Source organism: Misgurnus anguillicaudatus, chromosome 14 (genome assembly GCF_027580225.2).
Source record: "Misgurnus anguillicaudatus chromosome 14, ASM2758022v2, whole genome shotgun sequence".
Lineage (NCBI taxonomy): Eukaryota > Metazoa > Chordata > Actinopteri > Cypriniformes > Cobitidae > Misgurnus > Misgurnus anguillicaudatus.
In genome coordinates, this window is record NC_073350.2 from 19,842,706 (window position 1) to 19,859,204 (window position 16,499).

The window sequence follows — 16,499 nt, forward strand, 5'->3', positions numbered from 1 at the left end:
TCTTTTTTTGCTTGGTATTTAACGAGGATATTGAAATTGAAATAGTTACTGTTCATGGGCCGTTTTACATCTCTAGTAAAAGCCAGTGGGTTTAATGGTTTTCGGTGGTGATGAACCACGTGAGATGCGGCTCTTAATGCTCACTCTCTCATATACGGCAAATGGAGCAATCAGAGAGCCTGCCAACACACACACACACACACAGCAATCTGTCCCTAAACTCATCCCAATGTGGGTGGAAGTACAAGTGGGCCTTTTTTTTACGTATGAATACCTTTACAAACAAGATTTTACATATAAAGACAGACTCGGGGAGAGAGCAGCAGTGCGCGAGCGTGTGTTTATGTATGCGTTTGCACTTCTGCATGTGTGAGTTAACCTTTACATCCCTCCAACCCTTAATTATAGCCCAGCTGATATATTTTCAGTTTTTTTATCCCCTCTCACTGCCGCTAAGTAAAACCAAGGTCACAATAATGGGAATATAAGGTGAATGCTTTTCAAGGCACACAGTTAACGCGAGTCCTGTGAATCAAATCATTAATTATTCTTTAATTTTTCTCACAACTATTCAGATTCATATTGGCATGGTAATGAGTGGGCACAGAAGCGACAGGCAGATGGCAGCGAGGCGTGGAGGAGAGGTTAAACTCGACCCACTGTGAGACAGAAAAGCGGGCAACATATTGGGAGCGTGGCGTGTAGTGTGTTAAATGGAGTTTGTCTTCATGCCTTACGGCTCACTGGCTTCCTCCGCTCGAGACGGCCGGTGCTCGGTATCTTATATTCAGGTAGCTCACCTTCAATATCCTGTTAAACAGGAAAGCGCTAGGCATTCATGGATGCAGTGGTGTGAAGTGGCTTTTGTAGCAGGCGGACGGAGTTTTAGCATCACGGGAAACAGCCACTCGGCTGTTGTAAAGAGAGGAAGATGAGCGCCCAATCTTAAAGCGATTTGTGTACGCTTGAGTCAGCACAAAGGAAAGTTTGCTTCCAACTTCAAAGGAAAGATGGAGTCAATCAAAGGAAAGTTTTCTGTCTCTGATTTATATGCAGGACATCCTGGCCAAACCCTAAATAGCTGACCAGTTAGCTCTTGTTTATGTTGTGATAGTTGAAGGACTTTCTGGGTGATTTCATTTTGATCATTGATGCTTTTATGACAATAAAATTATGTATTTCATATGTCAACGGTGAAAATGCATTGAGTACAGCAGATCTGTTTTTGCAGAACTATCAAACAAACCCCTTTTTAAGATAGTAATGTAAGTTTGTGGGTATGTAGTCCACTATTAAAGGGACATTCCAATTTTTTGGAAAAAATGCTCATTTTCCAGCTCCCCTAGAGTTAAACATTTGATTTTTACCGTTTTGGAATCCATTCAGCTGATCTCTGGGTCTGGTGCTAGCACTTTTAGCATAGCCTAACATAATCCATTAAATCTAATTAGACCATTAGCATCGCGCCTAAAAAATAACTAAAGAGTTTCAATATTTTTCCTATTTACAACTTGACTCTTCTGTAGTTACATTGTGTACTAAGACCGACGGAAAAGTAAAAGTTGTGATTTTCTAGGCAGATATGACTAGGAACTATACTCTCATTCCGGCATAATAATCAAGGACTTTGCTGCCGTAACGTGGCTGCAGGAAGTGGAATGATATTACGTATCAGCCGAAAATAGTCCCCTTAGTATCTTTCAGTAGCAGGGGAGTATTTTTGGATAAGAAAAAAAAATATCTCAACTCTTTGGTTATTTTTGAGGCGCGATGCTAATGGTCTAATCAGATTCAATGGATTGTGCTAAGCTATGCTAAAAGTGGAAGCGCCAGACCTGAAGATCAACTGAATGGATTCCAAAACGGTAAAAATCAAATGTTTCACTTTAGGGGAGCAGGAAAATTAGCATATTTAAAAAAAGTGGAGTGTCCCTTTAAGACCCTTATTCCTCACAGTCTTGAATAAGTGAGCATTAACCTATCTGTAAACTGCATGCGTGATAAGAGTTAATGGGAGTATCATTACTCTACTTTTCTTTACCAGCTGTTCCCCGAGCGCTCCTCTAAGGCCCCAGTGTGTCCGCGAAACCCCGCTTTCTGCTCCTTTGGTCAACATGTACTTCCATGTCAGATAGGTCATCCGTGCGAAACTGAGATTTTAATCTTAATAGGCTTTCCTGAGTAAATTAATAATCTGAAAGTAAAACAAACAGCAGCCGGTCCACGGTGGCCATTGCGGTTAGCCAGAGCAACAGTCGGAGATGTGTAATGACAGTGTTACGGGGTGTGAGCCAGTCTTGTGTTAAGACTCTGTAAAGTAGTAGCTAGTTGAAAGTAGCTGCTAACTCTTATAGTCAAAGGTAAACATACTAGCATAACGGGAACCATATGTTTTCTTAATGTTAGTGTGAAATATTAAGATAATAATAAAGATAAGAAATAATTTTAGTGGAAATTTATTACTAAGCTTGTAATTTTTGAAAAAGCAACACAACTTAGTTTTGCAAGTCAATTCAACCTCACTGAAAAAAAATATTCATTGAATATAATAAATTTTTTTAAGTGGTTGCAATCAATTTATTTAAGTTACATTTAAACAAAAGTTTTATATTTCATTTTACTAAATTGATTGCAACCACTTACCTTAAAAAATTGATTAAATTCAATGAATCATTTTTTTTCAGTGACACTGCAAAAAAATATTTTCAAGAAAAAAAAATCTTAGTATTTTTGTTTTGTTTTCAGTAAAAATATCTAAACATTAAGATGCTTTTTATTGATGAGCAAAATGAACCAAAAAATAAGTCTAGTTTTTAGACCAAAAATATCACATGCATATAACAAGATTTTTTGCTTACCCCATTGGCAGATTATTTTGCTTGTTTTATGCCCAAAATCACTTTAATTTGATATTTTGGTTAATTTAAGAATTTTTAGATATTTTTACTGAAAACAAGACAAAAGATTTTTTTTCTTGAAAATCATTTTTTGCAGTGTATATACACTTACTTTCTTACTTAGTATTTTGTCTTGTTTTAAGTACAAATATCTAAAAAAAATCTTAAGTCAAGGTCTTGATGAGCAAAATGTTTAGGTTTAAAACAAAAAAATCACATTTTAGTTAATTTGTGCATAAAACAAATAAAAAAAACTTTTTTCTTAAAAACTTAATTCAAGAAAAATTCCCCCATTGGCAGATTTTTTTGCTTGTTCACTAAAATGTGATTTTTTTTGTCTAAAAACTAGATTTATTTTCTTGTCATTTTGCTCATCAAGACAGAAATTTTACTTAAAACAAGAGTAAATACTAAGTAAGAAAGTAATTTTTTGCAGGGTAAGGTTTGGCTTGTGAAAAGTTGACATTACTTATAAAAACAAGTTGTTTAACATATTTTTTAAGGTAAAGAAATAAAAATATATGTTGATTTGACAAAAATGCTGGATATTTTTTACAGTGTACTTACACGTTTAATACATCTAAAATTACTTTGGTGAACATAAAGTCAATATTTCCTCTAGTTATGGTTTCTCTAAGTTCTTTAATATATGAGTAAGCAGCCTGGGGTGTTTCTAGGGTGTTGCCAGGGTGTTCCTCCGCAGGTGCTTAGGTGTTTTGAATGGTTTTTGCAATTGCTAGGGCGTTTTGGTCCCACCTACAATAAGTCTATGAGGATTTTTCACCCAAATCATCATTTGTAACAAACCCATCAGTCTAAATATGAGCGAAAAATACTCGAGATGTGTGCACAACTAATAAAATCAGTTTCAGCACTTCCTACTAGACTTTTCTTAAACATGTTCAAAGTATTAGTAAGTGATAACTGTAAATGATTAATGTCTGCACTGTTTGCCCAACACACACCTGTTTGCTTTTCCTTTTGTGTAATAAGATTCATTGTTCTTAGGAAAAAAAACATCCCCCCGACCGCACCACACACATTTCATTGACTCCCACATGCCTCTGACTGTTCCCAAACCTTTTAATCAGAGTTGGCAAGGTGTGCCATGGTGAGTTGTTTCAGCGTGATGATAAAGCACATACAGGTCTATGTTTACCTGTGTATGGGATAGAGGCCCATTCAGCTCAGCTCTGAATCAGTAACCAGTGTGTAAACACCATTCTTGTGTTTTATTAACCTAACACAAACCCCTCATGCAAGGAAACAGGCAGCCCAAGAAAGTGCTGTTTTCGTTTAGCAATTCCACGATTTCATATTTTATAAGCTTTATTGCACGGAATTGATAGAGGACCGGGTCAAGTTTAGTCGGGCAGGTGTTTGTATTTCAAATCTCTCAGATGCTCGAGGCAAAAATGCCCTTTTTATGCTGATCTTCCACCACCTGCGACCCGATCGTAACTTTTACTCAAGGGGTAACAAAGGCTGCTCTCAGATTAGCGGCGAAAGGCAAGCTTCCCCGGCGCTTTCCTAGACAGGTGTTGTGTGTTTTAGCTCAGTCAATCATAAATACGCCTGTCTCCACGCTGTCAGGTTTGCCACGTCAGGAGAAAAGTGGACAGATGATTTACAGGACGCATTCATACGCCACCTGCCAGGTGTTAGATGCCTTTTAGAGGAATGCTGAAAAAAGATGAATATGCCTTATTATGGAGGCACTTTATCCCCCTAAGCAAGAAGCTGATCTTGTTTTATCCTGTTTTCATTTTTTGTGCCTGTAGACACAGTCAAGGGCAACTCATTGCACCTTGTTATCTTATTCTGTACCCAAAGTCATGTGACTTTCATGTTTTGAAAATACACTTAGGAATAGAATAATAAAATGATTTGGGTTATTAAAGATTGAAATGATTAATTAATGTCATGTTTTAATTTTTTGTAGGGGAAACATTTAAAAATGATGTAAATATTGTAAGATATGGTTTATGAGTACCCTCAGTAAGGCATTGATGGGGGTTCATAAGTGAAGAATCTACTGTGTCACGATGTCTCTTTACTAATGTTTGAACAGCAGTTGTGAACTAAAAGAACCAAACCACTTGCACTCCCACATGTGTTTTATTTGGCTTTAGGCTTTTTAGGGTTTGTAATAGCCAATAATAAAAACATTTATACACTTGACCTTCATATTAGTATAGATGAATTTCTTACCTACAGTAAAACTTGTAGTTTGATAGAAGTCTTTGAATTTTGAATCTTTTGAATCTTTTGATTGATTCTTTAAATCTTTGCCTTTTAAAAAAAATTATCTGTTTTTGTATCTGCAATTGTGTCTAATCGTTTTCAATGTTCCATTGTTTACATTGGTTACTCTCTCTCTCTCTCTCTCTCTCTCTCTCTCTCTCTCTCTCTCTCTCTCTCTCTCTCTCTCTCTCTCTCTCTCTCTCTCTCTCTCTCTCTCTCTCTCTCTCTCTCTCTCTTTATCTGTAGCTGCAGGAGTACTATAAGAAGCAACAGGAGCAGTTGCACCTCCAGCTTCTAACCCAGCAGCAGCAGCAAGCAGGGAAGCAGGCCAAAGAGGTGAGAAAGCCCCGCCCACCCTTCACAGCATTTCACAGTATACTTCACCCTCATCAGGCATCCTCAAGATGACTGACACATCATTTATTTTGTGAGGCTACAGGCAACAACCAGACAACAACTATATTCTGACGTGAAATGACATGCAGGAGACAGTAAAAAAAGACCTTAATATAGAAATACCATCTTATCCTCTCAACAACTCAATTGAGTTTTGTGTATTGGGCAATTCAAAAAATGCGGATTAAGACGTTCGGGGAATATGGATTTTCAATTCTTTGCCAAAGTCATGCTCCAAACCTTACCGCGCTAATACTCGTTAAGTATTAATTTACAAGTCGCCGCTTGCTAAGCCTGGTGGAAAATCCCTATTACAAGCCACTATGCCGGAGTTGACGCGTTTCTTTAATTGTCAATTAAGGCACTGGAGCACGAGAAGGACCTGATCTGGGTAATGAAGGTGAGAGGGAATCATCTTGGATCATAAAGGATAAGACTACAGCACAACGTAATCGCCGTCTGAGACAGGGAGATCTGCAATAATCTTCCGGTCAAATGAAATTCAAACTTTTGCGGCCTGCGTGCGTGTCTTTGGCATGAACTATATATGATGCAACTTAATCGAGCATTTGCAACAAACGACTTAACGTTAAGATTAGCAGATAGCTGCTAGCACAGTTGCTAGCAAGACGCATGTTTTGACACTGGGATTGTGGGATTGCAACAGACTCTTTATGGTTACATTGTGATGTAATAGTGCAAAAAAAGACCAAACTTTTTGCATTTTTTGTATTCATTAAAAATGTCCTTATTTGGACAGGTTTTAAAATTAGCTTAAAAAAACTTGACAATATGAGATAATCATATTAACCAAAATAATAACTATAGACCTAGTCATTTTAAATTATAACAGCAAACAATTGGTTAATTCATAGCAAAACGATGTATGTTATTGGCGTACAGTCCGTGCGACTGAGATAGGATCAGAAAATGAATGAGCTCTTGAATATAGCAGGTGAGAGAGACTGAGGTGGGCATTGGGAGGGGTGGATGCTATAGGCCATTGAGGACAGGGATTAAGACTGTTAGCTATGCCCCAGACAGCATCATGACTGATAGAGCAAATGCGTGGCCAATGCATGGTTCACTCGAAAAACACGTACGTGGACCGACGCGCACACACGCTCTCTTCAAATCAGACCGGTATCTGACATTTTCCACAGATAGTCAAGGAACGTGACAGAGAAGAAGGGGAAAGGTTTGACTAGCCTTATTTAAGGCCTAGGGAGTTTTTCAGATATTTTCCCTTATTAAATATTGGAGCTGGAGAAATGGTGTACTCTTGGAGTCGAAAGAGGCAAGAAAATTAAACTGAGAGGGCAGTGGTCAGCTCCGCTCCCATGCGAGTCAGCTAACGTTTATTCAGGGCTTTTGGTGTTAACGTCTAGGCCAAAAACATCTCTATGCGAGTTCGTAAGAGCGAATGGGTTGGTTGCGAGCCTGTGTGTTGGTTTCGGCTTTGAGTTCACAGCGTACCTCCAGTGTGTGTTTTGGGCCTTAGTGTGCATGACAATCTTGGAGATAAGAGATATTCGGTTCTGAACATTGAATGGATGCTTTCCAAAGTAGCACAGAAAGGGAAATGAGATAAAGAATGTTGGTTTAGTCTGAGAGTTTGTGTCTGTGTTCGGTGTTTGTGTCCATTTAAGATTGGTGAGTGTGTGTGACTTTGTTCAGTGTTTGTGTGTGTGTTTGTGCATATGTTTTTATGTGTCTGTGTTTAGTGAATAGGTTTGCCTGTGTCTATGTTAAGTGTTTGTGTGTGTTTGTGTGTAGTGAGTGTGGGTGTGTGCATCTGTGTTCAGTGTTTGTGCATGCCTGCATGTGTTTTTGTGTGTTTGTGTTCAGTGGATGAGTGTGTGAATGGCATGTTAACAGTGTTTGTATGTGCATTTAGTTTGTGTTTTTAGTGTTTGTGCATGTGTCCATGTGTTTTGTGTGTCTGTGTTCAGTTAATGATTATTTGTATCTGTGTTCATTGTTTGTGTGTGTATGTCAGTGTTTATGTTTAGTGAGTGTGATTGTGTTCAGTGTTTGTGCATGTGTGTCTGTGTTCAGTTGATGAGTGTGTGTATCTATGTCCATTGTTTGTGTGTGTATATCAGTGTTTGTGTTCAGTGGTTTTGGGTGTTTGTGTTTATGTGATTAGTGTGCCCTACTGAAAAATCCAGCTAAGACCAGCATTAGCTGGTGAGCTGGTTTTAGCTGGTCCCCAGCTTGGTTTTGGCTGGTTTTGCTGGTGTGGGAAGCTGGTTTTGCTGGTGTAGTAAGCTGGTCTAGGTGTGTTTTGGTCACATTTTAAGCTGGTCTAGCTGGACTTAGCTGGTCATGCTGGAATACCAGCTGCCCCACCAGCATGACCAGCTTTGTTAGGCTGGGAGGACCAGCGTAAACCACCTTAAACCAGCTAGAGCCAGCTACCAGCTTATACTGGTTTTAGCTGGATTTTTCAGTAGGGTGTATATCTGTGTTTATTGTTTGTGTGTGTATGTCAGTGTTTGTGTTTTGTGAGTGTGTTCAGTGTTTGTGCATGTGTTTTGTGTGTTTGTGTTATAAGTGTATAAGTGTGTGTGTCTACAGAATGTCAAGTTTTTGTATGTGCCTGTGTTCAGTGAAAAATGATATGTGTGTTTGTGTGTTTTGTGTGTCTGTGTTCTGTTGATGATTGTTTGTATCTGTGTTCATTGTTTGTGAGTGTGTTCAGTGGTTTTGTGTGTTTGTGTTCATGTGATGAGTGTGTATATCTGTGTTCATCGTTTGTGTGTGTGTATGTCAGTGTTTGTGTTTTGTGAGTGTGTTCAGTGTTTGTGCATGTGTTTTTTGTGTTTGTGTTATAAGTGTATAAGTGTGTGTGTCTACAGAATGTCAAGTTTTTGTATGTGCCTGTGTGTTCAGTGGAAAATTATGTGTGTGTTTGTGTGTTTTGTGTGTCTGTGTTCAGTTGATGATTATTTGTATCTGTGTTCATTGTTTGTGTGTGTATATCAGTGTTTATGTTTAGTGAGTGTGATTGTGTTCAGTGTTTGTGCATGTGTGTCTGTGTTCAGTTGATGAGTGTGTATCTGTGTCCATTGTTTGTGTGTGTATGTCAGTGATTGTGTTTAGTGAGTGTGTTCAGTGGTCTTGTGTGTTTGTGTTCATTTGATGAGTGTGTATCTGTGTTTATTGTTTGTGTGTGTATGTCAGTGTTTGTGTTTTGTGAGTGTGTTAAGTGTTTGTGCATGTGTGTTTGTGTGTTTTGTGTGTCTGTGTTCAGTTGATGAGTGTGTGTATCTATGTTCATTGTTTGTGTGTGCATGCCAATGTTTGTGTTAGTAAGTGTGTTCAGTGTTTGTGCATGTGTTTTGTGTGTTTGTGTTCAGTCAGTGGATAAGTGTGTGTGCGCGCGCGCGCGTGCGCGCGTGTGTAGCTACAGAATGTCAAGTTTTTGTATGTGCCTGTGTTCAGTGAAAAAGTATGTGTGTGTTTGTGTGTGTCTGTGTTCAGTTAATGATTGTTTGTATCTGTGTTCATTGTTCGTGTGTGTATGTCAGTGTTTATGTTTAGTGAGTGTGTTCAGTGGTCTTGTGTGTTTGTGTTCATTTTATGAGTGTGTATATCTGTGTTTATTGTTTGTGTGTGTATGTCAGTGTTTGTGTTTTGTGAGTGTGTTCAGTGTTTGTGCATGTGTTTTTTGTGTTTGTGTTATAAGTGTATAAGTGTGTGTGTCTACAGAATGTCAAGTTTTTGTATGTGCCTGTGTGTTCAGTGGAAAATTATGTGTGTGTTTTGTGTGTCTGTGTTCAGTTGATGATTATTTGTATCTGTGTTCATTGTTTGTGTGTGTATATCAGTGTTTATGTTTAGTGAGTGTGATTGTGTTCAGTGTTTGTGCATGTGTGTCTGTGTTCAGTTGATGAGTGTGTATCTGTGTTTATTGTTTGTGTGTGTGTATGTCAGTGTTTGTGTTTTGTGAGTGTGTTAAGTGTTTGTGCATGTGTGTTTGTGTGTTTTGTGTGTCTGTGTTCAGTTGATGAGTGTGTGTATCTATGTTCATTGTTTGTGTGTGCATGCCAATGTTTGTGTTTAGTAAGTGTGTTCAGTGTTTGTGCATGTGTGCATGTGTTTTGTGTGTTTGTGTTCAGTCAGTGGATAAGTGTGTGTGCGCGCGCTACAGAATGTCAAGTTTTTGTATGTGCCTGTGTGTCCAGTGAAAAAGAATGTGTGTGTTTGTGCGTGTTTGTGCTTTTGTTTTTTTGTGTCTGTGTTCAGTTGATGATTGTGTGTATCTATGTTCATTGTTTATGTGTGCATGTAAGTGTTTGTGTTTAGTGTTTGTGTGTGTTCGTGCTCACTGGATGTACTGTATATTTATTGTGTGTGTGTTTGTGTGTTCATATGTCTGCATGTGTGTGTTTTTGTGTATCTGTGTTGTGTGGGTGTGTGTCTGTAGTGGATGTGTCCGAGAGGGTGTGTGTGTGAGCGTGCTTGTGTACGGTTCAGTATATGTGAGTGTGTTGTCTGTCGTGTAGTGATGTAGTGTCAGGCCCCTGGGGACGAGTACACTGACAGTGCTGGACTAAAAGTGAATCAGTCAGGCGTGCGGAGAAGAAAGAAAAGAGAGCAACAGAAGAATGTGCAGCGTTTCTCATCCCTTTAGACTTCTCGAAAACCTCTTTCTCCTCACACACCTCCCTTTTCTTTTTTCAACATGCCGTTAGTCCTGCTGGCACAGAAAACTGCCCCCATGTAGGCTCGAGGGACAACATCGCCGGCAGCAACAGTACACAGCTCACTCGCGTCTGTACGCAGTTATCGACACGCTCGCAGCTGCCCAGAAACACACCACCACCGCCTCAAAACAATAACCACATCTCTGGCCGTGATACCAGCTCCTCAAGCAATGCTGTTTTCAATAGATTTTATTTTCATTTCATTCGTCATTATTAGCGTAAAATTTCAACAGTCATGGAAAGTGGTCTGTTCATTTGATCTTTAATTCAGATTGGAAGCTGACTCTCATGGCTTTGTTTTTGTAACTTACTTAAAAAATTGAGTGATGACACCATACATTCGCTCGCAGTAAAAGATGCTTTAATTGCCACCCGCGTATCTCTGCCAGTCAGCTCGACTAGGTCAAGAGGTGATAGATAGGCAAGAGTGAAAGATGGTTGCCACACACATTTGTGCATCGTCAATCCAGACTTTTGCTCTTTTTCTGTTTTTCATTGTTTTGCTCGCTCCGTCTTTCTCTCTCTTTTGGCTTGACGGTTGAGCTGTGGAGTCACCCTGGAGTCAGCCTAATGAAGTAGCGCTGTCAGTCGGGCCTGGCGTGCCCAAACTCTGTTTGATGTGCTCATAAATCAAGCTGACAGGCCTGTTACTCCGCTAGCTTCAGCCACTCAACTGCATCTAATGTAAACAGCGTGCAGACACAATGTGTTAAAGAACTTGAACTGTGTCCCATGGCACTGAAACGGGGAGAAATAGAAAGTGGAGAAAAAGACAGGGATGGAGAGGAGGATGAGAGTTGGACAGGAAGTGGGTCGTACAGTATGTTACAAAATCTTTTGGAGTTGATCAATCCACACAGCTAATGTCAAACGCAAGTCTAGTCTTGAGTTTTTGTGGGATGCATAGCCTGTATAGAGTTACAAATCAATCACTTACATGACAATAAGAATGCAGTATAAGAAGACATCTGCTATGGTCAGTCACAAGGTTTTTGAACAGAGCAAGTGTGTTTTCCCTGTTCCAGCTGAAGTTGACCTGTGTGGCCCTTTCCCATGAGGACTTGTGCCCCGGGCGGCGGGCACAAACACTTCTCTGACAGTGAGATTAGGAAACTACCTTTAATTCTTTTTTATTTTTCTAACCTCCCTTCTTTGACTCTTTTCTCTCCTCCACACTTATCTGGGAAGAGATAAGGCCCATCTCTCATTGGGGCAACATCAAAAAGCATGTAGCTGGAAACTGTGCTCCGAGTCGGACCGGTTCAGGAAGGAGGACATTTATCACAGCGACACCGCCTGACCTTATCACCGCATGCCTTGTATTCCATAGCACTTAGCCTTAAAGCAAAACACCACCGTTTTTCAATATTTTACAATGTTCTTACCTTAACTTAGATTAATTAAAACATACCTATCTTTTTTAAATGCATGCACTTTTAATCTTTGTACAGCGCATCATGAATGTGTTAGCATTTAGCCTAGCCCCATTCATTCCTTAGGATCCAAACAGGTATGAATTTAGAAGCCACCAAACACTTTCATGTTTTCCCTATTTAAAGCTGTTACATGAGTAGTTACACGAGTAAGTATGGTGGCACAAAATAAAACTTTTGTTTGGAGCCATAGGAATGAATGGGGCTAGGATAAATGCTAAGTGCCGTACAAAGATTAAAAGTGCACGCAATGAAAAAAGATAGATATTTATTAATTCATATAAGTTGAGATAAGAACATAGTAAAAATTGAAAAAAGGTGGTGTTTTCCTTTAAACACACAAACACACACTCGACTTCCCAAATTTGAACCTCTTTGCTTTTAGGAATTAGGTTTATTTTTATGTATGCAATTTACTTTTGTGCATTTGGTAGATGCTTTTAAAGCATCACAAAAGTCTGCCAGAACTCTTGAGGCCTGAATAATATGACTGTCCATATGCTCTGAGACCTATTTATGAAACAAGAAAAGAGGATTTGATGCACGATTGTCGAGTTTCACGAATGCGAAGTGAAAAACAGCAAGCCTTATCGTAAAATGATAAACATCTGATCCCTCATAATCAGCAACTGTTCTTAACATTGCGCACAGATGTTGTTAGTCGCCGTTTATTGCCGTGTTAATTACTCACCGACCGCATGCTAACAGATTACTACACACAGGAATGAGCGAGCGCGTCTCTGGTGTCGGCCCCGGACCACATGGAACTGTCACTCAGATTAATGCATCATCTCTTATTGCACGAGAGACTCTAGACCTCACAATGCAGTTTGACACTTTGAACCATTTTGTTGTCTGCCACCTCAGGATGTGCTTTGGTGATTGAAGGGAAAAACATCTCTATTCCAGGATATGTCCTATCTAAACACGTCCTGGATGAAGTTGAAAGCTTATAAAAACCAATGAGTGTCTCTTTAATCCCTCCCTTTCCGTCCTGGAGCTCGCCGAGGCTTTTCCTCTCATGCTTTTGTTTTGTTGTTTAACACGTTCTGTCGTTCTTTGTCTCTCAGCAGCAGCAGTTGGGGAATAAACAGCTGGCTTTCCAGCAGCAGCTGATGCAGATGCAACAATTACAGCAGCAACACATTCTGAATCTACAAAGACAGGGCCTGGTGAACCTACAGCCGGGCCAAGGAGCCGTACCCATTCAGAGCCTGCAGCAAGGTAAACTATTCAACCACACATTTATTACCTGTCCTTGCACTAAATTCATTCATTTCTTTGACACTTAAATGCATTTCTAGGGTCTTGGAGGACCAGGAATGTCCCTAAGTGCATAATTTTAATGTTGTGCTTTTTTTGACATCTAAACAAATTTTATTTTATCATTTCGGAATTGTTTAAGGGTACATATTATGAAAATCTGACTTTTTCCATGTTTAGTGCTATAATTGGGTCTCCAGTGCTTCTATCAACCTAGAAAATGTGTAAAAAAATAGTAACTTAGTTTTGGTAAACCATTCTCTGCAAGCATGTGAAAAAATAGGTCATTGAAATCTGGCTCCCCTTGTGATGTCAGAAGGGGATAATACTGCCCCTTTCTCTGCACTATCCAACCACTGCACTGCCATTTAGTGCAGAGATCAGCTCATTTGCATTTTAATGAAGTATTGGAGTTTAGAGATCGTGTTAGATATACATTTCGGGTCACTGAAGAAGACACAAATATGTAATAATGATTGGCAAAACATTCATTCATTTAAGGGTTAAAGATATAGTTCACCTAAAAACAGGACTGGATCAACGGAAGGGTGAGTAAATAATTAACAAAATTGTACAATAGGGCTTTAAGGTACAACACTCATTCTCTAATTCAATTGGCTGGTCAGTATCGATGCTAAAGGTGCTACAACCGCAGGCCCTTTCAACCTGGTGGTCTGTCTCTTTCAGAGCTTTCTTCATCCTCAGGTGCCAGAAAAACACCACAGAAGCTCTGATTTTCTACTTTAGTAATGCCTATTAAGGGAAAGCGGAGCTGAGGAAATACAGCGTGCTAAATAAATGCAGCATCTGTGTTCATACACGTAGTCCAGGACCAGATGGTGGTCTCAGACTGAGGCCAGACCTGCATCCACCGCCCACTTCTTCTTCCTTAGTCAGCCACACTACTGACACACACACAAACACACACGCACACACACACGCGTACACACACACTCTCAGTCTCAGTCGCTACTACGTGTAAAATGTACCAGAGATATTATACGTTTTGTTTTATTTCTGCTTTTAAATTTTACTTTTCAGTTTTATTTAATTTGCAACAGTTTTCACTTTATAATGGTTACTTTAAATTTTTTTGTTTAGTTTTTTCACGTTTATTTATTGATTTTTTATGTATATTTTATGTCAAAAATGTTTATCCCTATAAAATAAGCCACATTTAGTGACATGAAACTGGTCTGTTTTTAATGAGAGTTGTAAAAGAGTTTTAGGTTTTTTTACTTAGTGAAAAAGTGAAAAACAAAGTAAAAATCGTTCACATTTTACAGTGCACAGACAGGGTGACATTTTATTTTTAGTTTAGGAGCGCATTTAAAGTTAGTTATACATTTTCACATTTTTGTACTATTTTTTATTTCCGCTAATAAAAATAGTTTTCATTACCGTTTCACTTTAGTTTCCGTTAACAGTAATAAAACTGACATGCGCAACATTGAACGCCAATAAATCCGCCTGTTAAAAGAATCCCTCAGTATTCCTCCGCTGAAATTTGGCAGTGGTTACCATCTCAATCTATTAGAGCTAGATGAAGCCCCCTGGAGACTAACTACAGCCATGTCCAAAGAGCCACATGTGAAGCTTGTTAACTTAATCAGCTCATAAAGAGATAAAAGCCAAGCTTGATTGTTGGTTTTGTGGAAGGCAGTCATTTGGATAATAGGTAAAATATGCCACAAAATTCACGGGGCTTTGTGTAGGGGCGGGCGGGGGGGCTTATGTGTGTGTGTATGCTTGTTTATACCGCACGTCTGAGTTTTACACGGTCCAGACGCACTGATCCTACAGAAGGAAAAGGGAGTTTGAATATTTTTTTTACTTTAAGTGCGTTCTATGTATTTTTCCAACTTTCCTTAATTTGTCAATTAGCCTCACCAGAAATGGATCTTGACTGCGAACTGGCCACCGTCTGCCGAAATTAGACACATCAACTTCCACAGCGGCCTTAATATTACAAGAGTCTCGACAGGACAAAACTAACAGGCAGCCGACTCCAGTTTCCATGCCCGGATCTTTACCACTCTTGCCGATATGCCTTCCAATATCATCCAGGTCTTTTATTAGAGCGCATGACTCTCATTTTCGTCCATTGCACTCGACGTTTCTGATTATTTCAGTCTTAAGAAAACATAGACCTTGTCATCCAGCATCCTGAGTGGGCCTACCACACACATACACGCACACAAACACACGCACACATACATGACTGCGTTTCGGAAAAGTAGTCTGGTGGAAAAAGCAAAGAAAGAAAGAAAGGTGGGGGACGCAGAGGAAGGTCGCAGGGTTGATGAAAATAATTTTTCGCGACAGCTGTAAACTTTTGGCTTTGGCATCTTTTTGGCGCCCCACTCTCCCCGCCCCCGTTGCTTATGTCATTGTTTCAAGGGATCTGAAGAACAATAAACTCCGGACTCTTGGAATCCCTTCTGCAAATTCTGCGACGAAACGGAATCACGGAATTTCCCCACAATCCCTCTCTGAAGAGAAGCCCTCCATTATGAGTGACCAGCCAACCATGTGCATTCTTCTGGGTAGTCATGCTTGGCCGTAGCTGACGCTGAAAAGGATTTGTTCTCTGATCCATGGGTGGCGCCAACCGTTGTTGTTGTTTTCGTGTTTGTTTGGCGTGTCGAGTCGGAAAGGCTAGAGTTACGACCTCGAGTGACTCATTACTGAGCTCATTGCATTGACTGCTTGCTTATTTTGTTATAGTCATACTTAACATTTGCATTAAGATTAATTCCCGTCCAAAGGGTGTGTCCGAGAGCTGTAATGCTTTGTAATGACCATACCAAAATTTGGTTTATTTCTTGGTCTTATCTTTGTAGTGCATGGAGCTAGAGGAGGGTCAGATATGAACTTTATTGAGAAACCTAGATTTAATAAACAGCACTATAAATTTGGATCTACATGCTACAAAATAATGATTAAACAATTGGTCATACAAACAGATTCACACCATTGGTTGTGTTCATGTTGCTATGTCGGGCCACTCAAACAAACAGAGCAATGTTGAAAGAGCCACACTGTTTATACTTTCTGTGGAAATCAACCTAAGAATGGCTTATTTATAGTGCACATCTGGACATTAAGCTGTGAAAGTATTTTAGCGCACATCAGCTTAAACATTTTCATAGACTGCCATAGGTTTGGCTCTATTGCTCACTACAGTGTTTTCTGTATGAAGTGCGTGTATGAGAGGGAAAGAGAGAGTGTGTGGCCGACCACAAGGGAAAACGCCTCACCTGCCCTCGTATGTGTGTGTATGTGTGTGTTTGGAAGAAAGCGAGAAACAAAAACACTTCACTGTAGGTAAACCGCTCCATCTCCACCCTGCGTCCTTCCTTCCACTTCCTGTCGTCTGGCTAAGTAAAATCCTGCAACTCGCCCCCCTCTAATCCACGGCAACAGCGCCACGCTACCGGATTTGCTCAGTTATTTGCAGGGTCAAGATACATCACTGGCCCTGTGTGGTGCTTTGTCAGGTTGTGTGTGAGTAGTGAACAACAGCCTGTAGCAGCAAGTGTGGCCATACATCA

At 39.7% G+C, this 16,499-nt stretch overlaps 1 protein-coding gene across 3 annotated transcripts in view; it reads left to right on the top strand.

Annotated features, from left to right (window-relative positions):
• The window catches only part of foxp4 (forkhead box P4), a 135,192-nt gene that overhangs the window by 80,176 nt on the left and 38,517 nt on the right, over nt 1–16,499 (top strand). Inside the window, exons 5-6 of one of the 3 annotated variants that reach the window (XM_055183435.2) lie at nt 5,388–5,477; nt 12,756–12,906. In XM_055183435.2, coding sequence (XP_055039410.2) covers nt 5,388–5,477; nt 12,756–12,906 — 241 coding nt within the window. Of the gene's footprint in view, nt 1–5,387; nt 5,478–12,752; nt 12,907–16,499 lie in introns of all 3 variants that reach the window. The other 2 variants (XM_055183436.2, XM_055183434.2) reach the window with 2 other exon arrangements.